This window comes from Pelobates fuscus, chromosome 10, assembly GCF_036172605.1.
Source record: "Pelobates fuscus isolate aPelFus1 chromosome 10, aPelFus1.pri, whole genome shotgun sequence".
Classification (NCBI taxonomy): Eukaryota; Metazoa; Chordata; class Amphibia; order Anura; family Pelobatidae; genus Pelobates; species Pelobates fuscus.
The window spans coordinates 15,018,651-15,045,598 of record NC_086326.1 but is presented as its reverse complement, the minus strand read 5'-3'; the positions used below and the strand labels follow the sequence as shown (position 1 = coordinate 15,045,598).

The 26,948-nt window shown below is 40.0% G+C and overlaps 1 protein-coding gene across 2 annotated transcripts in view; it reads right to left on the bottom strand.

The window, feature by feature from the left end:
* The window catches only part of BTRC (beta-transducin repeat containing E3 ubiquitin protein ligase), a 154,381-nt gene that overhangs the window by 8,484 nt on the left and 118,949 nt on the right, over positions 1 to 26,948 (bottom strand). For both annotated transcript variants that reach the window (XM_063434072.1, XM_063434073.1), the window contains exons 4-10: positions 20,323 to 20,554; positions 15,567 to 15,753; positions 8,678 to 8,774; positions 7,750 to 7,887; positions 6,811 to 6,929; positions 2,133 to 2,382; positions 1,760 to 1,878 (exon numbers count right to left, since the gene is read on the bottom strand). In XM_063434072.1, the coding sequence (XP_063290142.1) occupies positions 1,760 to 1,878; positions 2,133 to 2,382; positions 6,811 to 6,929; positions 7,750 to 7,887; positions 8,678 to 8,774; positions 15,567 to 15,753; positions 20,323 to 20,554 (1,142 nt within the window). The remainder of the gene's footprint in view (positions 1 to 1,759; positions 1,879 to 2,132; positions 2,383 to 6,810; positions 6,930 to 7,749; positions 7,888 to 8,677; positions 8,775 to 15,566; positions 15,754 to 20,322; positions 20,555 to 26,948) is intronic.

Below are 26,948 nucleotides of genomic sequence, written 5' to 3'. Positions count from 1 at the left end.
GTTTGCTAAACACAAGATGCAAAGAATGTATATCCAACTTGCCTACTGTAGCTTATAGCGAACCTGTCAGTTTTGTAGTTTTATTTCCATGTTTTAAGTAGCTAAACTTAAACTGGTAGAAGCACTGTTCTCTTGGTACCCGCAATTTAAGGAAAACTATTGAATGCCATGATAATTAGCATTAAGGTAATGGTAAAGGAAAACACATATACAAAAACAGAACATAGGCCTTTACGTGATGTCCCACAAGACAGGGATTGTCATCAGTATCTTTCCATAAATGCACATGTATGTATGGTTATTAAACAAAAAGGCAAAAATGACATCACAGTGTTAATGACCAATGGCTGACTTAAATGGGAGTGCCTGAGTCTCCCAGATGTTTTTTTTTGTTTGTTTGTTTTTAAAGCAGTACCTAAATAGTTATTACTTTGTCATAAGCATTCCTTTTGTAAAGGTAGATAGTTCAGGGAAAGAAAGACACAAACATAAAAACAACAATATAATAAACCCCATATTTGGTCAGTTCACTTTGACGTTTTTAAATCTGCTGTCCGCTTGCAATCCACTGTTTCGTGATTTAACATTATTATAGTATCAAATAAACTGCCCCAAATTAAACCAACAACAAAAATTAAGAAAAAATATGTATTTGCCTTTGTCCAATCCCAATGTTCATATTGCGTATGCAGTAAGATAATTATTTTATTTATCATCACTGTATTTAAGTACTTGATTATTTTTCTGCACAGTATTGCGCTGTGTTGTGTTTTTTTGTCAATCAAGCTTATTTTGGGTCAGTACAAAGTATCATATACAAGAGCATTTTGTATTATATGATAATAGGGGTGTTTTATATTAGTTTTGAGGACATTGTATGTATTTCCATTTTTTTTTACTAAACGTGTTCACTGTAATATGTTACTGTATGATGTCATCACAATGCACCTGATTACTGTTGCACATGTTCTTTGTGAGTTGTGCACACATCTCTTATTGACTTTACACATGACATCTTAATTGTGAGCACACACCTTGATGCATTCTATATAATAGGATGAGGCTGTGCTTTGTGTTAGCTTGAAAACGGTTCCTATGTGAGCCGATATTTTGCTATTTTGTGCTTTCTATGCATTCAATAAAATGACTCTACATCATTTTTGGAGAGTTCTGGAACATTCATTATTTGGAGTCTATCACTGGTGTTGCGATACAGCATTTCACTGTAGTAAGTGCTCAGTCATTTTATGTTATACGTGCATTAAATTTGCCAAGATTTTTTAGCAGATTTTGGATACTCCATGTTTATATTGTTTCCATTAAAATGAGGAAGGGAAGAATATCACTTATCTTTCCAGACTGTGCTATAAAGCACAGAAAGTGAATATAAATAACAAAATAAAAATAATACCTCTCCCTTAATGAATATCAGATGAAGGTATAAACCACAAATAGTTACTGAAAATCTCTCTCATAATTATTAGTTTACAAAACCAAACCAAAAAAAAACCTCTAGCGAATATTAGATTGGTAGTGCAAAAAAAATGAATACTAGTTACACATATATTGGCTCTGGCCCTTAATGAAACACAGACGAAGAAATAATTTAAAAAAGTTACATTGTATCAGGATATTTAGGACATTTAATCTAGTGGATACAAACACCACAGTTTTTATCAAGTTTTAGGACATAAAACTGATTTTTAAAATATTTGAGAATAAGACTGTTGACGTTAGTCCAGTCTGAACGTGGTCTTACCGAATAGTGTTGTCTGACGAGCCACTCACAACCAGTCGATCTCTATACTGCAAACAAGCAATTCCACGCTTGTGACCGTTCAAGGTTCGTACAAATTCACATGTACTGGTGTTCCACACCTGATATAAAGACAGAAAAGTACTGTGTATTAAAACTACAGGATGGATATAGGCAGGTCTTTAATTTTAAGTTAGTGTTCAATAGACACCTGTCCCGAGCCGTTAAGTGTGGACATCAGCAATGTTTACGTTTTAGACCATGCCAATGAATACCTTATTGTGTCATGATGACATCTAAATTAAACAAACAAAAAAAAACTACACACCTAGAACATGACTTAATAAACAAAAATTGAGTGATGTATTTGTCCTACCTTTATTGTTCGATCACCAGAAGCAGACACTATGTATTTGTCGTCGAAGTCCACAACGTTAACAGCAGCTCGATGACCCACTAAAACTCTCCGCAGGGTTATGTCGGTGGCAGAGGCCATGTCCCACACAGCAATAGAACGATCTTTGGAACACGTGACCATCATACCATTATTAAAACGTAAATGAAGCACAGCCTCACAGTGGTGAATCAGTGTGTTTAACATCTCTCCTGTGTTCACATCCCAAACTCTGAAGAACAAAAAAAAAAAAAAAAAAAGACAAAAGATATACTAAGCTAAGTAATTAAGACATATATACAGTATTTTTTATTGTATTTTTATACTCATTTATATTCTCCTGCTAAGGTGTCCAGTGCAAAGCTTGGCACCTTGTGCTCAAGAAAACACAACAGAAAAAAGGAATAAACATGGGCATCAACACATATTTAAGAGGAGTATTAGTATCCCCTGCCATATTTATATCTGCATCACTCTCACGTGCCTAACTGTGTGAAGGAGGTGTCATTTTGATTAAAGCAGGATTAACTATAAGGCAACCTATGGCCCAGGAGTCAGAGAAAGTCCTTAGTAGGCGAAACGCGTCGTGTTATTTTATACTAGTTTTTTTAAGTATTAAAGATATTTGGCATTCACCTAATTTATGTGTCTGACCATTTATTATATGTTTTATGCTTTTAACTTTTTTTTTAAATATATTTTTATATATGTTACTGTTCCTGGCACATCTATACCACCATTGTCTACCTATTACCTGTATCCTGGGAAGAACTACCCATTGGAGGAGCTACTCTACATTATATTCGTGGTGGGGATTGTACCACCCAACCGTTAATATCTGAGCAAGTGTATATTGCTCCATCAAATGTGAGTAGATTACTTTTACCTTTATAATTACTAGTGTGCAGTTTTACAAAGAGCACTATTTTTTTGCCTTTGATATCTTTGTATATGTCAAGCCGAGTAGCCGACTATTGTACTCAGAGCTGGTTTTATAGCTCTACTAGATGTGAGTGCTACTCTTTGCTGTTTGTTCTGCACTTGGTACTAGATACTCTGCACCATTACCGGTTATCTTTCTTCTTTATTACATATACCCGCCACCATCAGAAGCCTGGGCAATTTACAAGTAAAGAATGCTTCAAGCATCTAATATTCTATTGGACTTTTTATTTTGGCACATCCTGCACATATATTTTGTATTATCTTGCTTCTGAAAGAAGTGCCATAAGGTAAAGAGGTCCCTTTAACTCACTTTAAATCTTTGGACATCTCAAATATATATATTAAAAAAAAAAAATCATATTTAGATAATTATAAATTAGTTTGTTACACTTAAAAAAAAGAAAATGGCAAAAGGAGACCAAGACATTTCCTTTGTACACAATTCACGATCACTGATAGAAATGTAAGTGAATAATTTTGTGCCCTTGGATATCCAGACAAATATCTGATGATCTGGTTTGTAGGCAGCCAAGAAGCTAACTGTCCAAATATAAAGGCTATCTGCTTACACCCCGTTCGGACAAATTAGCCGCGCAATTGCCCAGTGATTGATACACTTGGCCAAGTGGCCTTTGGCACACTTCCTGAATGCCGTAATTATATCATGAGAAATTGTTTATGAATATGTGAACCCTCTGTGAAATATGAAGGAAAAACTGATTTTGCCATAGTGGCTTATAATTTTGGGTCACTCTTTCAAATCTAGTTAAAATAAAAGAGTTTAGATTGAAGGAAAGGAGAGAACGGATTGTAAAAATAAAATGGTTATTGTTGAGTGGAGTTTTTTCCTGTAACAATTCAGAATTTGTATTTCTTTTTTCTCTATGTATTTGGATTGATGTATTTTGTAGCCATTGTTGCTGCCCAGGAGCAGTGGGAGTTTGAGTGCAGGGCTTCATTCTGTGTATGTGTGTATTTGCTTTTGTATCACACAGCCATGTTACCGTGCTGCCGCCCACCCCATGAGTTCCCTATTAAGGGTTAAAAAGTGTTTAGGAGTTTAGAAAAATACTCCTTTCTGTCTCACTGGATATTTTACCTTATAGTTGAAGGCACCAAAGTGAATTTTTAGTGTAGAAAATTCACCTAAGACGTTTGCCTTGACTGGGCTTTTGAGCCAACACTTTAATGATCATTTGAGTGGTACTAAACCCTTCTGGCATTTACATGTGCATAGGGATTTGGGAAAGTACTCATCTAACTCTTTTTAACAATTCAGAAATAATTTAATGTAAAGTCATTTACAATGAGTTATAGTTTTGATGATAAAAAAAATCTCTATAATAAATATGAGATTAGCTTGTTTTCTATGCTCAGAAGTTTGCAATTACATGATGCCTTACATTACATGATACAGGATGTGATTGTAATCTGGACATTAGAGGTAACGGCCAAACTTTAAACGCTAGATCAGAGATTCCCCAGTAGGCACTCAAATGTTCCTAATACCACCAGATCTCCAGATTAACCAATTATCATGGTCTAATTTACACTATGAGACGATGTAGAGCAAGTTCCTGGCGGCATGTTTAAAAATTATTGTTGGACGAATCCTCAATAGACAGCACACAGACAGATTACAAATGATGGGAAGGGAAATGTTATATATAAATAGAGAGAGAGAGATTTGCATTATGGGGCTCTCATTTTTAGAGGTTTCTTGAACCTGTCACAGATTAGGAACATAAAAAGGTGGGTGAACTAACAAACCTTTCAAAGCCAAAACACTGCTTCCCTTGGATATGAGACTTTTCATTGCACAGTGTAATTTGCTACATCTGGGATAAACTCTATTTGTAAGACAGAAATTAAATGTCAATTGATGGAAGTGGGGGGTACGGTCTTAAAAAAAAAAAAAAAAAAAAAAAAGAAAGACAGTTCCCACTGCCAAAGCATCTGCTTCACTTTTTCATACTTTATCCGTGTATAGGGTAACATGTTGTGAGATTATTAGAGGTCTAGTACGTAACCAATCATTCATACAACGCTGACACATTGATAGAAGTCATCCATGGAGATGATGTTTTTCGGACAGGGCACTTTCGTTAATTTGCCATTATATATGTTTCATAGGTTTGCACATTGCCATTACAGTGTGATTTAGTCATCTGAGCTCCTGGGAAGGAGAGTTACAGCGGATGAGGTGGGGAGTTATCATAAAGCATGAATTGTAAAGGGTTAACATATGGACAAACTGTTCCTTTAACAATGTTCGCTCACCCTTGGTGGACCGTGTGTGGGGTAAAGGGTATGGTAATGTAAATAAATCTCTGACCACTCATTACTGCCTGAAACAAAGCCAGCGGTAAGAATAGAACATTTCTGCTCATCTAAATTGGAACATAAATAACACTTCAGAGGTTTATGGTAACATTAAATACAAAGAACGGGTCAAAGAAAAAAAAATATTCTGCTCCCTGAAGAATCCTTTATACGTTTTGCATAAAAGCACTTGATTGTGCACTGAGTATTATTATTAGCTTTTATATTAAACCAAATTACTTCGCAGCGTTTTACAATTTTAAAAAGTGGGAGTTAACAGCAAATAAGAAACTATTCCAAATGTTGACAGGACAAAGAGGTTAACAAGAACCTTACCGGAAGGTGCTTACAGTCTAGAGGAGGTGATACGTGCTCCAAAATGAAACACGTAAGGAGTGTAGCAGTATTTGTTTACCTACAGATCAACATTTAGATTTATTCACTTGTCTTTATACCACAGTCTTTATACCATATAGGACAATCTTGGTTGCAAATGTGCTGCTAACGGTACTGGGGACAGTTTTACACGGTGTCTTCCACCAAAGGGGACACGATATGTCAGCTCTGCAGCTTGCCAGGAAGATGCACAAAATGCATGTTATACTGCCCAAATGTATGTACTGTGCGATCATTTATTCCGTTTCTCAAACAGGTCATTCACAGATTTGTTTGACACATGGACATTCTCTACCAAAAGAATTAATGAATTGTAAAAGAAGAAAAAAAAAAACTGAATGGAGGCCCCAAATCTTTACACCAGGAGATGATCATTTACATTTTATTTAAAGAGATTAAAAGTCTCATGCTGCAGCTTCAATAATCCTAAAGCCACAAACTACAGGGAGACTTGCGAAGCCTCTTCCAGATTACTGCCTTTTATTACCAGGGCTTCCATCTATTTATACTGGTTGTTAAAAGGCTAAGGAGAAGATCATAAAAGACTAATTACTGAAAAGGCATCATGCTGCCCACAGGATGTTTTTGGAAGGGCAGAGTAAGACGGACAAACCTTCGACAAACAAACCAATTACTTAACCTCTCAACCAAAAATAAATATATCAATATGAAAATGACTTCCAAATTTCATGAAAGAGGCTGATGAGGACAAATTGGTTATTTATACAAAATAAATGGATGTAAGAATAAATTCCACAAATTAAAGGAATTGAAAGTGACAATTTATTTCAAAGCTTGAAAAAAGTAAGACATATGGTAAATTAAAAGACATAGTTTAAGATAAAAAAAATATTTATTTATATACAGCTTATAGAATCACCAACCCAAGTATGAGGTTTATTCATTTTTTTTTTTTTTTTTTTTTATAATTTTGTTTCACAATGCCCACATCCATTTCCAGGCTTAGAAAAAAACAAAAAGCAAAACAAAGCCGTACCTGACTGTAGAATCTGAGGACCCAGTAATGATCACTCGTTCATCATACTGTAGGCATAAAACAGATCCTGTGTGTCCAGTCAAGACTCGCTTACACTCTAACGTATTCTTATCCCAAATCTGAAAAAGTGTAAATAGACATTCATTGAAAATGAACATTCATAAGAATACATACTGAAAGTAGAAGGTTTCACGGAAGGCACCGTGTGTACCTGATTCATACTACATGCTATTAGAATAAGAAATGAAGCACGCAAACAAACCGGTTAAGGAGCCAACTTTGAGGATGGTTTGACCTGTAAAGAACCGAACTCTAGGGAAAAGAAAAGTCCAGAACCACAATTCCGTACCATGTAAAAATAATTGAGAAAAAAAAAACCCTTAATTTAAAAATAAAGAGAAAATGATATTTGAAAAAGATAAAAATAGCTGTATTTGGCAAGTGTTTCTTCTTGGGTTCAATATCCCTTTCTGGGATCACAAAATGTGCTGTGTATATTTAACGTGCATCTGCCATGTGGAACATGCTGTCACATATAATAATTTGCACATTGTGCTAGCCAAAACTGCCGGGATGTACAATTTAAATAGTTATATATCTTATCTTATTGAGCTTTATTTCTGCACCTTTAGTATAGCAGTACAGACTATATCCAGAGGTACAGCCACCGTGGTCCAAATTACACAGACTCATCCTACAAGTCCGCCCTTGCACAGCTCGGTAATGTAGGATGTGCCTATGGGAGCAGTCTGGCTAATGTAACTGAAATTAAGTTATAAGATGACCGACCATCATCGCACACTAATTAACTACGGTGTTTTTTTTTTATAATTCTGCCAAACCCTGAAGAAAATAGTAGGAGAAAATAGGCAAAAGGAAAGTTATGGTGGTGTGGGAATAACAGAAATAGCTCTCTGAAATTGTACTTCCAAACCTCACCTTGATAGTGTTATCACGAAGGCCGCTGACTATTTTCTGGTCATCGTACTGTAAACAATACACTCCTTTGCTGGTTTCACTGCGGCAGTGAATTCTTTGTAAGCTATGTCTACCGCATCGCCAATTAGACTCTATCGTCTGTTATTAGATGCAGGAGACCAAAAAAAACAAAAAATATGAGAACACCCGGTTAGTGCAAGGTTACTAAGAAATATCCATCTAAACAAGAGCTGGACAATTCACATATCTAACATGGACTGGGCAACACAAGAGGAACATTGGATTCACAAACAGATGGAAAGCATTGATTAAAGTCATCACTAGGTAGAAGGAACAGTGATACAGTCCAACCCAGTGCGTAAGCCTTACCAGTGAGGACCATGAAGGTTATAGGGACACTCCAAAAACTATAGCACCAACAGCTTAGTGCGTCATTATGGTGACAGGTCACTAGAGGTAGTCTCTTTATTTTTCGTTAAAACTCTATTTAAACAGTTTGGCAAGAACTGGAGGATTACTCAGCACTTGGGACACCAAAATAACAAATGTTTGGACAGGTTAGGCAATGAGTGCAGGGGTAAAACTTAACTTGAAAACCCTTTCTAAAATAAAAATGAGAAAAAAAACTAAACAAAAACGGAAAGTTGGCACCTATAAAGTCATTGTGTAATAACCAATACAATAACTCGAGGTTATGATAGGTGAAGAATCAATTTAAAATCAATAGTCTATGGAATATTTGACCTTTGCTGCTGTAGACTATGGGAATGGTTATTATAACCTTTAATGCCATATTCAATGTTCTGTTTGTAGGTAAAATTCTATTTAATATGTGTTAAATACCCCTCATGCTTTGTTATGTCCTCCATATTTGTTTTTATTCCACCGCATCAAACAATAGTACTATAAATATAATGGGAGAACTTACCTCAATGTCTTGAATGATTTTTGGATAAAGTGCTCTGTAGAATGAGTTTGGTGGTGTTTTTCCATCTGGGGGCTTGTTTTTAAATAGGTATTGACCCCTGAAATGAAAGGGAAAAATAAACATGACATAAAATGCATCTTCGCCTTGCACCAGCACAGACAACATCCCCCCTGATGCCGTACCAGCATTATGGTTCTAAGAGCATTATGGGAGATGCAATCAACAACATTTGGAGTGCCGATTTCTTTGACTGAGAGGTCAATCCACAGTAGTGATTTCAGCAAAGTATCTGTGCATCTTGTGTGTTTTATAAATGCAGGCTGCTATTAAAGACATAGCGATGCCTGGAATGTGTTCACGCCACACGCTGGGCAAATTAAAGGGACACTATAGTCACCAGAACAACTACAGCTTAATGTAGTTGTTCTGGTGAGTATAATCAGTCCCTGCAGGCTTTTTGCAGTAAACACTATCTTTTCAGTGAAAAGACAGTGTTTACATTGCAACCTAGGGACACCTCCAGTGGCCACTCATCAGACAGCCACTAGAGGTGCTTCCTGCATGGAGACACTACACTTTCTCATTAATTCAATGCATCTTGATGTGGAGATGCTGATTGGCAAGTGTGGTGTTTGGCTCCGCCCTGGCCCAACTCCTTGATGATCTCAGCCAATCCAATGTTTTCCTATGAAAAAGCTATGTAATTGGCTGAGATCATCACTTCTGATTATGTCAGCCAAGCAGGAGGATCAAAGGAGGAGCCAGTGCCGGCAGACGGGAAATAAGGTAACATTTCGCCTGTATTTAGGGGGACAAGTGGGTGATAGATAGTTTTTTAACATTATAGGGCAGCGTTTTCCAATTGTTATTGGAACAAAACTGGGGTTCCTGATTGGTATCGCTGAAATACAGGGGTCCGGTCACAGTCTTAAATGGCCATGGCGTCTGACCGGGCTCCTGTATTATTGGATGCTGGGAGGAGCTGACAGCGTGTCACTTCCTCCAAGACTTAGAGTGCGCTGAGCGGGACAAAGAGAAGGCAGGAGAAGGTAGAGAGCAGTAGCCAGCAGCACCCAGCTCCAACACCCAGTAGCAGCACTCCAGTACTCAGCAGCAGCACTCCAGCACCCTGAGTGTGTGTATGTGCCAGTATGTGCATCTGTGTCAGTGTATCTGCCAGTGTGTGTATGTGCCAGTGTGTGTATCTGAGTGTCAATGTGTATGTGCCAGTGTGTGTATCTGAGTGTCAATGTGTGTATTTGTGTGTATGTGCCAGTATCTACCTGTGTCAATCTGTCAGTGTGCATGTATGTGCCCGTGTGTGTATCGGTGTGTCAGTGTGTCTGAGTGTGTACGTGTGTCAGTGTGTATGTCAGTGTATCTGAGTTTGTGTGTATCTTTGTGCCACTGTGTGTATTTGTGTGTCAGTGTATACACCAGTATGTGTGTGTGTGTGTCAGTGTATCTTTCAGAGTGGGTACTGCCAGTGTGTGTATCTGTGTGTGTATATGCAAGTGTGTCTCAGTGGGTGTGTATTTGTCAGTGTGTTTCTATTTTTAATGTGCATGTATATCTATGTAAGTGTGTATGTGCATACATCCCAGCAATCAAACACCAACACAACATGCAAACACAAACATGACATGCAAACACACCTCTAAACTCCAACTCTAAAGTGATATACTAACACATCCTTCACTCAAACACCAATACTACACACAAACGTACATCCGCATTAAAATCCAACACTGCATCCAAACACACCAATGCACCACTGCGTAATTGTAAGCATAACATATAAACACACCCCTGTAATAAAATGCTAAAATGATATACAAACACCAACACGCAGAAGCACGCCTGCTCCTAAGTACTACAATCTGTTTACGGTCAGTAGAAATTTGCCAAATATATAAAACTGTTCATTTAAAGGTTTGTGCTACGGCGCTACATTTTTCCGGGGATTCCACGATGTTGGTACACTATGTCAAAGGGTTCCACGGGAAAAATTAATTGGGAACCCCTGCTATAGGGTTAGGAATACATGTTTGTGTTCCTGACCCTATAGTGTTCCTTTAATATGACATCATACCCTCATACCTAAGGTATACCATAAACGGAGGGACTTCATAATCATATTTAGTCAACATTGGCAACATTTCTTCAGACAAGATTAAAGAATCAAGTCGCAGTCATGTAGTAAATAATTAACCGAAATCTACAGCCAACAGACAGGTATATCTATCCAAATAAAGTAGCAGATGACCCCCACTCAGACAGTAATATATGTGGATGTAAAAAGATGAAGGCAGTATGTTTACAGACATCTTACTATAAACTGTATTTGTATTATTTTAATGCTATTAATAACAAGACGTTGAAACCAAACATTTCCATATACCAGAGACATTATGAAAGTACAGATTCTATCTGGAATGGAAGAAATATTTGTCCTTTTATGATATAGTAAACTCATTTTCCATAATCTTTTTACATTGTATTAAAACATCTAAATCTGGGCCCTGCCAGCTGAACTCCAAGACCTGAAATCCCGTTGATGAACTGGGAATAAAAGCATCGAGTTTCCTTTAGATCTTCACCCACATGAAGGAAAAATCGAATATTCATTTAATGACTGCATTTTTACATATCTTACTGCCGTAGCCTGAAACGTTATATATAACTTGAACAGTCCTAATTCACGTTCACTAAACCTTTATCCTAATTCAGAATTCACGGATGCCACACAAGATTTAGAATATTTATATTATATGAAAAAAAAATGGAAACTGTAACTCGTAAAGAGGAAATCATACTTGCCAGAATTGAAACCAGTTTCTGGGGTTTACAGAGAAAACATCTATAGTGAGGAACATCTCTGCTTCTTGGAAAAACTCTGTATTAATGAAAGAGGTCAAAGGAGAATGGGCAGACTGATTCCAGCAGACAGGACGGCATCCGTAACTGAATATACATCTTCCAAAGGCTATATCATACCTCCCACGTATCCCTATTAACGAGGTACACTCCCTATATTTTGGGCCCAAATCCATCTGTCCCTCTTTTCTAGGAGCTCCATGTTGTTAGTGTGTCTGAGTGTTTAACAGAGCTCCACAGCAATAATACTCCCAGTAATGTGTCTGAGTGTATAACAGAGCTCCACAGCAATAATACTCCCAGTAATGTGTCTGAGTGTATAACAGAGTTGCACAGCAATAATACTCCCAGTACTGTGAGTGTATAACAGAGCTCCACTGCAATAATACTCCCAGTAATGTGTCTGAGTGTATAACAGAGCTCCACAGCAATAATACTCCCAGTAATGTGTCTGAGTGTATAACAGAGCTCCACAGCAATACTACTCCCAGTATTGTGTCTGAGTGTATAACAGAGCTCCACAGCAATAATACTCCCAGTAATGTGTCTGACTGTATAACAGAGCTCCACAGCAATAATACTCCCAGTAATGTGCCTGACTGTATAACAGAGCTCCACAGCAATAATACTCCTAGTAATGTGTCTGAGTGTATAACAGAGCCCCACAGCAATACTAATCCCAGCAATGTGTCTGAGTGTATAACAGAGCTCCACAGTAATAATACTCCCAGTAATGTGTCTGAGTGTATAACAGACCTTCACAGCAATAATACTCCCAGTAATGTGTCTGAGTGTATAACAGAGCTCCACAGCAATAATACTCCCAGTAATGTGTCTGATTGTGTAACAGAGATCCACAGCAATAATACTCCCAGTAATGTCTCTGAGTGTATAACAGAGCTCCACGGCAATAATACTCCCAGTAATGTGTCTGAGTGTATAACAGAGCTCCACAGCAATAAAACTCCCAGTAATGTGTCTGAGTGTATAACAGAGCTCCACAGCAATAATACTCCCAGTAATGTGTCTGAGTGTATAACATAGCTCCACAGTAATAATACTCCCAGTAATGTGTCTGAGTTTATAACAGAGCTCCACAGCAATAATATTCCCAGTAATGTGTCTGAGTGTATAACAGAGCTCCACAGTAATAATACTCCCAGTAATGTGTCTGATTGTGTAACAGAGCTCCACAGCAATAATACTCCCAGTAATGTGTCTGAATGTATAACAGAGCTCCACAGTAATAATACTCCCAGTAATGTGTCTGAGTGTATAACAGAGCTCCACAGTAATAATACTCCCAGTAATGTGTCTGATTGTGTAACAGAGCTCCACAGCAATAATACTCCCAGTAATGTGTCTGTAACTACAATACATGTCTTTAGAAATCAGTCTGTGTAAATAAGACACATTGTTCTTGTTCTAAATTACATTTTAGTTGCTAATTACTCATGTTTAGTGCAGCCTTTGAGGTTATTCACCAACCTCCGAATCTGAATGGGCTGCCTCACAAACAGCGTATCTGCAAACATTCTTCAACTCAGTCACAACTTAATTTAATTCACGAAAAATTGTGTTAGTGATTTCCCAGATTCTAAGGGATATTGGTCTCAATTAGTATTTACAAACGATTTGAAATGTTTTGGTAAACGTTTGAAATGGTTTAATATTATGATATGATATGTCATTTTTACAATGAAGACATAATGGGAATTTGGCATTCTGAGATCGATACGTACATTTAGCAGAATGTCATGCCTTTAATAAATATATATATATATATATATATACACACACACACACGCACACTGCATTCTTACTTGGGGACTCCTGTATAGAATTTTGCTCTACATTCACAAATAAATCTTTGACAGCTGATAACAGAATACAATTATTGAGAGTAATTACCTTTTGTCAACGCTCAAATTATTCACTGAATCTTTGTTTCAAGCTTTGTCTAATCAGCTGCTGCACTGGCGTATACAATAAGTCGGAGATAGAACATGAATTAGGATCTCCAGTTAATAAAACAAAACGACGCCTTGTACTAACTTCTAAAGACAGTATGTATCTCAAATGAACGGAGCGTTCTGGAGAAGTTAGCACGCCAAGAAAGATTGTTCAATGCAAATCTCCTCATTCATATTTACAGAGGATATTCTAAAATCCTAACTACTCTCTGGCTTCGGGAGCCCAGTAATAGGGCTCAATAGGCCCATAAGACAGTGAAGAAATGGTTTAATAATGGCAGATTCAGGGGAAGCATCTACTCTGCTCAAACGTTAACTCATCAAGCACCACAGACGCAGAGAGTTGAAGGGGTACTTCTCTAGGCACTTTTTTTTTTTTTTTTTAACTAATCTTCTGTAGTTTTGGTTAGAGTAATTTTTTTATTTTTGCAAACACTAATAATTTGGTTTTACTTATTAGCCCACCAGACCTGCCTTGCATTTTTGCTCCATGATATTCGACAGTTTTTTGGGATTTTTCTACAGCCACTCCCAAGGACCCTGTCTGTGTCCATATCCCTCTGCTAATGCATTATGATCAGCAATGCTCTAGAAAATAAAGTGAGAATCATGATTGGCTGAGAGTCTTCCCGGTTTGGCAAGAGACCACTGCAGAAAGTGTAACGTGTGGGACACTGCAGCAAATGCAGGAACTTCAAATGTATCTTTTATATTTCATTATTTTCCATGCATGTTCTACATAGGAATGAGAGTTCCATTCTGTGTGTCACTTAATCAAAGGTTTAATGGACACAGAGAGGTTGGGGTCATTATAACGAATGCAATATATTTATCGATGTGAGTGTCAGAATTCGCCTGATGGCTCCACACAGCTGACAATCACTTCTAAATGTTTGCATGCTGATAAAAGACATCTCAAAGGCCTTTGAATTAGAATTTTTGCTCCCAAATACCTACAACACCAAATGTTTAATCTCGAGCATCAGAAAATAAGCTGCGATTTAATATACCTTCTAATTGTGTGCAATGCTGAACTGGAGAATCTTTTATGACAGCCTTAAAGGAACACTATAGTCACCTAAATTACTTTTGCTAAATAAAGCAGTTTTAGTGTATAGATCATTCCCCTGCAATTTCACTGCTCAATTCACTGTCATTTAGGAGTTAAATCACTTTGATTCTGTTTATGCAGCCCTAGCCACACCTCCCCTGGCTATGATTGACAGAGCCTGCATGAAAAAAAAACTGGTTTCACTTTCAAACAGATGTAATTTACCTTAAATACTTGTATCTCAATCTCTAAATTGGACTTTAATCACATGCAGGAGGCTCTTGCAGGGTCTAGCAAGCTATTAACATAGCAGGGGATAAGAAAATCTTAATTAAACAGAACTTGCAGTAAAGAAAGCCTAAATAGGGCTCTGTTTACAGGAAGTGTTTATGGAAGGCTGTGCAAGTCACATGCAGGGAGGTGTGACTAGGGTTCATAAACAAAGGGATTTAACTCCTAAATGGCAGAGGATTGAGCAGTGCGGCTGCAGGGGCATGTTCTATACACCAAAACTGCTTCATTAAGCTAAAGTTGTTCAGGTGACTATAGTGTCCCTTTAACATATCTGCAAGTTAGGTAAAAGCTGTGGCGATCAGCTTCAAAACTATCTGGCATCCTTAGAACGGGGCTTTCTTGGTTAAATACGCTGATATTAACCCTGTGGCATATTTGTGGCAGATGTTTTAGCTATATCAGTATATGTTTCATTGTTGTTCATCGCATTTAACAGGAAGACAGTTCCAGTCAAACATCGCTGCACATAATGGGATCTTGGCTGTAAAATTAGTCAAACGTTCTACTAAAAATAAAAATGTATGTATTTTAAGCACATGCTTACGAAGTACCAGGAATACTGCTGCAAATGTCACCATTTGTGAAATTAAAATATCCATTAACCCCTTAAGGACCAAACGTCTGGAATAAAAGGGAATCATGACATGTCACACATGTCATGTGTCCTTAAGGGGTTAAACATGTATTTGCTCACCATCCTCTCCTTTCGGCCAGTCCTTTCCAAAGAGAGTCTGTCCTGACCATCCTCTCTATGAGTTTCTTCCACAGCATGCCATCGGACGTCACTCGGTACCACTCCTTACATACCAGTTCGGTGGCACACAACGACCTGGCGTCGAGGTAGGAAAGAATGTTTTCTGCTATATGGTCTAATCCACGAGCTGCGTGGGAGGCAGACAAAAAAGAAAATTGTTATGACTGAAGAGTAGAGTGTCTTTATTTACAGGAACACTCTAAGCACTATAACCACTACAGTGCGCCATAGTGGTTGTGGTTCTAGGAGTGCCCTGCCTTCCCCTCACAGTGTAAGTATTCAAATTGCTTAGTACCAGCTTAAGTCCTTGCTGCATCTTTCCGAAGCAATCTTCATTTAGCTAAGCCCAGTGGTGCCAGACTTCGCCTGATTGGCTGAGAGTGATTAGCCGATGCTCTCAGCCAATGAACTACCCCTGCAATAAACACGCAGCTCAGGAGAACCGACAGAAGCTACTATGCAAGAGATTTCAGCTCTCCTTCCAGCAGAATGAAGGCAGGGAGCGGTGCTCGACTGACCACAGCTAAGAAGTCAAACTGTTACTACATGGGCGTTGGGGGCGCAAGGGACCATAAAGGAACACTTCACACACTATAACCACTGCATAATGTTGTTGTTTTTATGGTGCTTGGAGTGGTCTTTTTTGAAAAAATATAAAAGGAAAAATGAGAAAAGTGGCCAAGCTTTGCACTAATTATAAGTGTGAAAGGAGTTTTCTATGAATTTGGCGAAGTATTATGGGCAATGTACCGTAGTTCACAACCCTATGCAGTGTCAAGGTTAGAAATCCCTAGAATAAGAGGTTACTTTAGTGATTTGAAGTGGTCATGGTGCCTGGGGTCTCTATGTACAATGTTTGGCTTTTTGAATCGCTGCACATACGGAGTTAACCCCTCTGCTGCTGGAGGTGTAATTCCACTTCCAGCAGCCTCATTGGGACGTCATTAGCCAGCTTGGAACTAGAGTTCTGGGCTGGCCAATGTTAATTCTTGCATATTCTCATACACAGAATTTTACCACATGACAGAACTGACTTCATATTTTGCATTATCTTTCTTTACTAACTCCATAGCAGCAAAGAAAAAAATGGTGAAATAAAGAACTAATCAGAAAACAGTCAGAGTGTATATGAAAGCATATCCAAAGCACTTCCTCCTTCTTTGCTGCTCCAGCACAAATCAGGTCAGAGTACTTGTTCACTGTTTCTGTTTTAATCTGAACCTGTTGTATGTGACTACTGTATTTCCTTTCCGGTCGCGGTGATGGGGGCTGTTGCTTTATCTCCACTTCTATCGTGGGGCTGTATATTTATTTTCTTATTGGAATTCTGTCCCCTCTTTCCCCAGGCTCTTTCTCCCCTGAGGTGGCCTATTCCCCCCCCCAATGGCTACGTTCTTCACTTTCCACAGCTTTCCCATGCCGTTCGCATAGGAAATACTGTTGCTGCACGCATATAGAAATGAACGGGCCATTCGTGGGTTCCCATTCGCATACAAAAACTTTCAGCGTTCAGTAGTTTTTACGCGAACGTTACGTTCGCGTCTAATTGCATTCACCCAAAAAAATTGTATGGTTTCCCGCGAACGTGTTTCGCGGGCTTTCAAGCACCATTTTAGCACCCGTTCTCGAGAGATCCACAGCGGCCATCTTGTTGGTGCGGTTAGTCATAGATTTTACTCCCATCACCAATAGGCTCTCTGTGATTTCGTTTTTTCTGTCCAGCTGTGCTGTTCATACTGTCAGGGACCAACCGGTTCCGCTGACAGACTAGGTTAGTCAGGAACTCAAATGGTGGCTCAATTGCATGCAAGTCTGGAATGGTCAAGGCATCTTTGGCAGCTGCCCGCACTTCATACTGGAGTCGGACGCCAGCCGGTGGGGATGGGGAGCCACCAATGGGGGCGCATCCACAGGAAGAGCATGGACAACACAGGAACTCGCGATGCACATCAACTGCCTGGAATTATTGTCCGGATCCGTCGCCATTTGCAGCCTGGCGAAGGGACAATCCAACTTCTGTATTCTCCTTCGGATGGACAACATCTCTGCCGTACGTTACATCAACCACCTGGGAGGTACTCACTCCCAGACACTGACAGAGTTAACAAAGGAAATCTTCGACTATTGCCTCTCTCGCAACATCACGTTAATGGCAGACATTTACCAGGGAAGTCGAACCTTACAGTGGACAGGTATTCCCACCATTGGTGAGATACTAGTGACTGTCAATTAAATCCTCAGGTATTTGCAATCCTGAACGGCCAGAGGGGCCCACTCCTACCGGACCGGTTTATCTCACGCAACAACCATCAACTACCAGAGTTTTACAGCTGGCTCCCTAACCAGGAATGCACGGCGGTGGACCAACACTGGCCAAGACAAGGGGCTTATGCTTTTTCCCCATTCGCAATGATTGGGAGAGTCCTCCACCAAATACAGAGACGAGAAGTGACGATTCTTCTCCTGACACCATTATGGCCGAGCCAACCCTGATTCCCAGATCTCCTCGACATGTCCTGCGAGGATCCAATTCTCCTTCCGGACAACCCGATGCTTCTCTTGGATCACATTCTATGCTCCTGGACAGACGCCTTTCCTCAGTGGCCTGGACTCTTTCACGGGTGCATGGAGTACCAACAACTTATCGTCAGCATCTAGAGAACTACTGTGGGACTCCTGGGCACCAGGAACAAGGAAAAGTTACCTATCTGCCTGGCGATCTTGGACCCATTAGTGTGTGGGACGGGACCTTGATCCCTTTACAGTACCTACTTCTGCGATCATGAATTTCCTCTCTTCACTCTTCGAGGAAGGCAAGTCATAGCACACCATCAACGTCCTCAGGTCCGCTATATCAGCCGCCCAGGTACCTGTTCAAGGGAGGGCGGTTGTCTAAGACCCCCTTATCTGTCGACTATTACGAGGCATCAAACTCTGGCGACGTCCAACTCCCAAATATCAACATCCGTGGGATCCTTACGTTGGCTGGGATTGACCTTTTATTTCCATCCGTCATCTAACGCCACGTTCTCTCTTTAACTAAGCGTTAAAATTGCAAAATATGAAGCCCCCTGTCATGTGGTAAAATTGAAGATTATACTAGCATAGTGTACTAATAATCTTAATTTTAATAATGAGAGGAGGTAAATATTCCCCCCCCACTTTTATTTTGTTGTTCTTCCCAACCCTGGTATAAGGTAAGTTATAGGGTCTCAGGACACTTGGGGTTTGTAGTACTATATAAGTATATATTAGGTGTATTAGATTAAATATCTTGAGTGGAATTTTCATTCTCGCATTCTTAGAATATTTCTAGTTATATTAACATCTGATAACATAAGCTCAGTTCCGTATCACTGAAACTAGTCTCTTTTCTTTCAGCTTAACCTGTTGTCATGGTCTATGGGAGGAATTTGTTTTCCTTATTGTTTTCAAGGATGAAGTTGGATTATTAGTAAAATCTTCAATTGCCCTCCTCAGTGCCGCCATCTTGTTTTCCTGGCCTCCTGCCATGCATCGCTGCCAAAATACTGTTACATTTGTACTTTTGCCCATGGAAGATCTATGGAAGAACCTGTGATATGTTTCACAGATCTTCTCACATAAGTAACTAGATGTCATATTCCCATCACTAATGATTGTCGTCCAGCTTTGCTCCAAATTAGATCAGATTCAGCGGATGCAACCATTGAGGCCCAGGTAAGTTGTCAAACTGTGCTAAATTGGTTTGACATCTTGCTGTGGGACGGTGCCAGGGCACGCAGGCTGTAGTAGTTGTGGTGCTTAAAGTATCAGATTATATAACAGCAGTTTGCATCTTGCAAGGCACATTTTTGCTGCATGATCAGTACATTGTGAAAAGGAATTTCAGATACTAGCGCCCATCCTTTCTGTGTCCTTATAGCAAGCGTTTCGCTATTCCAACACAGCAGAGATTGGTCACATGCTCGTATTTACGTATACATGATGCTGCATCATCTGATTCTGATTAAGGTTTAACACATAGCATGCAGGCCTTGCTTAAATCAATTTAGAATGTTAAAATCACTAACTTACTCATACAAATTAGTTTGACACAGTTGCGCTCAGGAAGAAAAAAAGTATTAAAAAAATAAATCACATGAAAATAAAATGTAGATAAGATTTTTTTTGTCTGTCGTGTACTAAGAAAGGCAGTTTAAATAGATCGTTAAAGACAGTATTAATTAATAACAGTGTGATAAAGCTACTTTGGCATGTTCATTTTTTTTGTACTAAAATCTGATTATACTGAAAGTTTGATTAGATCATTCTTCTTTTTAAAGTTATCTTTCTGTAGCTAGAGAGACCATGTGTTAAATGCTGTATGGGCTTCTTTACCGGTTTGCAAAATAAAAAGTAAACATAAAATTTCACCACATTTTATAATGTTAAAACGTGGTAGAGTGTACCTGCCAAATGTCTCACATTCAAGAAAGTATGAGACTTCAGTCAAACTGAGATAAAAATTAAAGACTGTCTAATTGTCAGGCTAGCTACCGGTGGTTTTTAAAACATTGCATAAATTCTCTATTATTTTATACGTTGTCAATATATGGTTGAAAAATGGCTATTCTACTCCAGTTTGTTTATACAGTTACATGTGTGCCCTACCATAGTACCCACTGCTAACACCCCCCCCCACTCCCCACCCCCCGGTACGTTCACAGTGCCCTACCTGGAAGTGCAGTGATGAAATCCCTTTGCAACATGGGCTTAAGGTAAGTGTTTATGTGACCATGCTGGTAGTGGCACATTCGAGAGATCAGATGCTCTACAAAGTCCACTTGGTCGCATTCTGACCACTTTTCAAAGTACTTAACGCAAAGCTCCTTCTCCTTCTCGTAGTTAGCGGACAATTTCCTCTGTTTGGGCACGATCATGCTGGAAGTGATGTTGGCAAGTTTTGTCTGCAAAAGAAGAATGTAAATGAAAATATATATAAATACATACCTATGCACATATACCCACACACATTAATATATATATATATATATAAATATATATATAAAATAAATCATGAAGTGTAGCTAAAACACACATAAATTCAGCAAATACATCTGCTTCACAACAGGGGAAGAAAGATTTTCGACATATAAATTGGCTGACTGAGAGTATCCATTTGCTGCTGTCATTCTCCAAACAGCCACACATTCTCGCAAGGAACACAGAAGACATTACCAGCCAAGCTGGAGTCGAGCATAAAACATAAGACACTGTTAAATGGCAAGTCAGAGTGACACTTTAATGTATCCAAATGGAATTCTTGTCCTTCCAAGTTGAAGGCTGTAATAATGTAGATCAAGCTTATGAATACTCTGAGTTGGATCACAATTATGGAAGCAGATACTGATGGGAGACAAGAACACACTAATCTGTCCAGCAACAACTTCATTAAAAGCGTTTGACCTTTCTCTAGGTTTGATCATGGCTTGATCACTGCTCTCGTCATTTGTAAAGCTCTTTATTTATAGAGGAACAATTGTAAAAAAGGTACGCAGTTCAAAATGTCAGACTTTCACCCTTTCCACCATTATAAGCTATGGAAATGCACAGCGGCAGATCTGTTGGCCAGAGTTGTCAAACAGCCTCGCTAGAGTTAGACCGTATTGTCAACGCACAATCGGAGTTCTTACATTGGCCGAAATGTTTGTATTGGTTTGCGCCACATTTTAGCGCCTTAGTTGTCAGAGGGAATAATAAAAAAAAATAACAGGGTGGAAGTTAAAATTGTCCCTCCGAATCTTGGAGACCGGTGAGGCTGAAGGGTGGTTTTTAAAAGTTTGGAAATTTAGTCAATATGATCATACCTGTTAAATGTTATATCAAAATGTTTACTATAGCTGTGGAGACTCCCAAATTCATATTATACACTCATCCGGAGATACTGGAGACTTGTATAATGAGCAGGAAGTCGGACGTCCCTACATGTCTAGTAGAAATATCACCTGGTTACCAGAATTGGGGAGTGCGACATGGACTCCAAGCAAAGAACTTATTACAAAGAAAAAGTCTCAAGATTAGCTCACTGAGAAACTGTAATGACGACACCGAGAAATTAAAGACAGATTTTTAAACACATACAATTAAGCATGGCAGTTAAAAAGAGAACAATACCACCCTTTCCCCCCTGAACAAGTAGAGAATTCCATATATTTTGATACAAGGTTGCAAAACATCTGTATAAAAGTATTTTACCAGCAAGAATACTTTAATAGAGATCAAAGTTTCGAGCGCTACTGTGCCTTTAATATCAAAGCTGTCATGCCGTGCAAACAATCATTTAATGAACTTCTAGTTTATTCTGATAAAATTCTATTTGCCAACACTAGGATTGTATGACAGGCAGTGAAAAGGATAATCTGTTAGAGGGGTAGGCACAATTTAACCGTTAAAGCAGGTCACAGAGTTCGATGGCTGTGGGAAATGCTTCAGAGAGTTTTAGTGATGATACCAATCGAGGATGTTAATGACAGTAGTGTTAGAGAATAGATTTTACGATCTAACTTTCAATTACAGCTACAGTAGCTGGTGCAGCAAATTAAAGTTTACAGTATGCAGACGATGTGTAGACACTAATCGCATTATGAGTAATAGGTTCTAGCCAGTCAGAGGTACTCCGGCAGTTACAACTCCCAGCCAGCCGACTAATGATTACAATGATTGTTGGCATTTATAAAGCGCCAACATATTCCATAATGCTGTACAAATGGGGAAATCGACAGTACAATACACAAACCAGTACTAAAGGTAAAGAAGGCCCTGATCCAGTTAAACAATTAGGATTAGAGGCAGCAGAAGGAACATGCAATAAAGAACGATGGGAGCAGGGTAGGTTTGCTTTAGCAAGATTCTGGAAATGTCTGCGGAGGGAGATCAGGGTGCAGGTATGAATCTGGAGAAAGAATGAAGCCTTGAATAGCCTAAACATGGATTACTGTAGATAATTAGGGAGGAGTAGGAGGTAGAGGAGGGATGGGATTTATAACATTTGGTGTGAAAAAGCATTAGTGTAATGCTTTTTACTTTGATTATTTGTTTTTATTGTGGCTACTAGCACATTTGTGTAGCTCCACATACCAGGTGGTCCCTGAGGAAGTCCACATAGGACGAAACGCGTAGGACCTGGTATTATTTTATTGTATGTTTTTATAGAATAAAGCAATATATTTTTCCACCTATCCAGAGTCCAGTTCCAGTATCATTGGGAGAAAGGAAGTGGATTTGGAGCCCCACAGATCTGGAGAGGAACCCTTGGCACTACTATGCGCACCTTCTAATTGGTATACAGTATTACACTATTATTGTGTATATGCATATTTCATATACACAATATACACACACTGCATCCACTGCACACACTGCATCCACTACACACACACTGCAATCAAACGCAAACATTACATACAAACACACCCCTGTATTAAAAGACTAAAATCATATACACCCCTTCATTCAAACACCAACACTACATACACAAAGCACACCTGCATTTAAAGTCCAACACTACATACAAACATCCCTGCAAGTATTCAGACGCAAACATTACACACAAGTACACCACTACATTATAATGGGAACAGTACATACAAATACTCCCATACATGCACACATATACTTTATACAAAAACATGCTTACATTCAAACGCTCAAACACTGCAACGATGGGCAAATGGTAGATCCCCCAGCTGGTATAGCATTGTTGAAATTCTCCGACAGATCTAGAGAGATCTACCTTTTGGCCACACTTGCACTAGAGGGGAGCCCAGAAAACATACTTGCACCAGGGCCCTCTCTACATTAGTTCCACCACTGGGATAATCAACGTGAGGTGCCTGGATGAAAGAGTGGGAAACAGCACTTCTGATTCTGAGTCTGTGAGTAAGCAGTTGTATGCCTCTGAAACTGATTCCCATATGTGCCAAGTTTCTGCCTCTAAAACTGCCATGATATACCAAAATAATTCCTCTAAAACTGCCATGATTTCCCAGAATTGTGCCTCTAAAACGGCCATGGTGTGCCAATTGTATGCCTGTAAAGCTGATTGCCATGGTGTGCCAATTGTATGCCTCTAAAGCGGATTGCCATGGTGTGCCAATTGTATGCCTCTAAAACGGCCATGGTGTGCCAATTGTATGCCTGTAAAGCTGATTGCCATGGTGTGCCAATTGTATGCCTCTAAAGCGGATTGCCATGGTGTGCCAATTGTATGCCTCTAAAGAGGAGTGCCATGGTGTGCCAATTGTATGCCTCTAAAGCGGATTGCCATGGTGTGCCAATTGTATGCCTCTAAAGAGGATTGCCATGGTGTGTCAATTGTATGCCTCTAAAGCGGATTGCCATGGTATGACAATTGTATGCCTCTAAAGCGGATTGCCATGGTGTGCCAATTGTATGCCTCTAAAGCGGATTGCCATGGTGTGTCAATTGTATGCCTCTAAAGAGGATTGCCATGGTGTGCCAATTGTATGCCTCTAAAGCGGATTGCTATGGTGTGCCAATTGTATGCCTCTAAAGCGGATTGCCATGGTGTGCCAATTGTATGCCTCTAAAGCGGATTGCCATGGTGTGCCAATTGTATGCCTCTAAAGCGGATTGCCATGGTGTGCCAATTGTATGCCTCTAAAGCGGATTGCCATGGTGTGTCAATTGTATGCCTCTAAAGAGGATTGCCATGGTGTGCCAATTGTATGCCTCTAAAGCGGATTGCCATGGTGTGCCAATTGTATGCCTCTAAAGCGGATTGCCATGGTGTGCCAATTGTATGCCTCTATAGCGGATTGCCATGGTGTGCCAATTGTATGCCTCTAAAGCGGATTGCCATGGTGTGTCAATTGTATGCCTCTAAAGCGGATTGCCATGGTGTGCCAATTGTATGCCTCTAAAGAGGATTGCCATGGTGTGCCAATTGTATGCCTCTAAAGCGGATTGCTATGGTGTGCCAATTGTATGCCTCTAAAGAGGATTGCCATGGTGTGCCAATTGTATGCCTCTAAAGCGGATTGCCATGGTGTGCCAATTGTATGCCTCTAAAGAGGATTGCCATGGTGTGCCAATTGTATGCCTCTAAAGCGGATTGCCATGGTGTGCCAATTGTATGCCTCTAAAGCGGATTGCCATGGTGTGCCAATTGTATGCCTCTAAAGAGGATTGCCATGGTGTGCCAATTGTATGCCTCTAAAGCGGATTGCCATGGTGTGCCAATTGTATGCCTCTAAAGCGGATTGCCATGGTGTGCCAATTGTATGCCTCTAAAGAGGATTGCCATGGTGTGCCAATTGTATGCCTCTAAAGCGGATTGCCATGGTGTGCCAATTGTATGCCTCTAAAGAGGATTGCCATGGTGTGCCAATTGTATGCCTCTAAAGCGGATTGCCATGGTGTGCCAATTGTATGCCTCTAAAGCGGATTGCCATGGTGTGCCAATTGTATGCCTCTATAGCGGATTGCCATGGTGTGCCAATTGTATGCCTCTAAAGCGGATTGCCATGGTGTGTCAATTGTATGCCTCTAAAGCGGATTGCCATGGTGTGTCAATTGTATGCCTCTAAAGAGGATTGCCATGGTGTGCCAATTGTATGCCTCTAAAGCGGATTGCTATGGTGTGCCAATTGTATGCCTCTAAAGCGGATTGCCATGGTGTGCCAATTGTATGCCTCTAAAGCGGATTGCCATGGTGTGCCAATTGTATGCCTCTAAAGAGGATTGCCATGGTGTGCCAATTGTATGCCTCTAAAGCGGATTGCCATGGTGTGCCAATTGTATGCCTCTAAAGCGGATTGCCATGGTGTGCCAATTGTATGCCTCTAAAGAGGATTGCCATGGTGTGCCAATTGTATGCCTCTAAAGCGGATTGCCATGGTGTGCCAATTGTATGCCTCTAAAGCGGATTGCCATGGTGTGCCAATTGTATGCCTCTATAGCGGATTGCCATGGTGTGCCAATTGTATGCCTCTAAAGCGGATTGCCATGGTGTGCCAATTGTATGCCTCTAAAGCGGATTGCCATGGTGTGCCAATTGTATGCCTCTAAAGCGGATTGCCATGGTGTGCCAATTGTATGCCTCTAAAGCGGATTGCCATGGTGTGCCAATTGTATGCCTCTATAGCGGATTGCCATGGTGTGCCAATTGTATGCCTCTAAAGCGGATTGCCATGGTGTGCCAATTGTGTGCCTCTAAAGCGGATTGCCATGGTGTGCCAGTTGTATGCCTCTAAAGAGGATTGCCATGGTGTGCCAATTGTATGCCTCTAAAACTGATTGCCATGGTGTGCCAATTGTATGCCTCTAAAGCGGATTGCTATGGTGTGCCAATTGTATGCCTCTAAAGCGGATTGCCATGGTGTGTCAATTGTATGCCTCTAAAGCGGATTGCCATGGTGTGCCAATTGTATGCCTCTATAGCGGATTGCCATGGTGTGCCAATTGTATGCCTCTAAAGAGGATTGCCATGGTGTGCCAATTGTATGCCTCTAAAGCGGATTGCCATGGTGTGCCAATTGTATGCCTCTAAAGCGGATTGCCATGGTGTGCCAATTGTATGCCTCTAAAGAGGATTGCCATGGTGTGCCAATTGTATGCCTCTAAAGCGGATTGCCATGGTGTGCCAATTGTATGCCTCTAAAGCGGATTGCCATGGTGTGCCAATTGTATGCCTCTAAAGCGGATTGCCATGGTGTGCCAATTGTATGCCTCTAAAGCGGATTGCCATGGTGTGCCAATTGTATGCCTCTATAGCGGATTGCCATGGTGTGCCAATTGTATGCCTCTAAAGCGGATTGCCATGGTGTGTCAATTGTATGCCTCTATAGCGGATTGCCATGGTGTGCCAATTGTATGCCTCTAAAGCGGATTGCCATGGTGTGCCAATTGTATGCCTCTAAAGCGGATTGCCATGGTGTGCCAATTGTATGCCTCTAAAGCGGATTGCCATGGTGTGCCAATTGTATGCCTCTAAAGCGGATTGCCATGGTGTGCCAATTGTATGCCTCTATAGCGGATTGCCATGGTGTGCCAATTGTATGCCTCTATAGCGGATTGCCATGGTGTGCCAATTGTATGCCTCTAAAGCGGATTGCCATGGTGTGCCAATTGTATGCCTCTAAAGCGGATTGCCATGGTGTGCCAATTGTATGCCTCTAAAGAGGATTGCCATGGTGTGCCAATTGTATGCCTCTAAAGCGGATTGCCATGGTGTGCCAATTGTATGCCTCTAAAGAGGATTGCCATGGTGTGTCAATTGTATGCCTCTAAAGCGGATTGCCATGGTGTGCCAATTGTATGCCTCTAAAGCGGATTGCCATG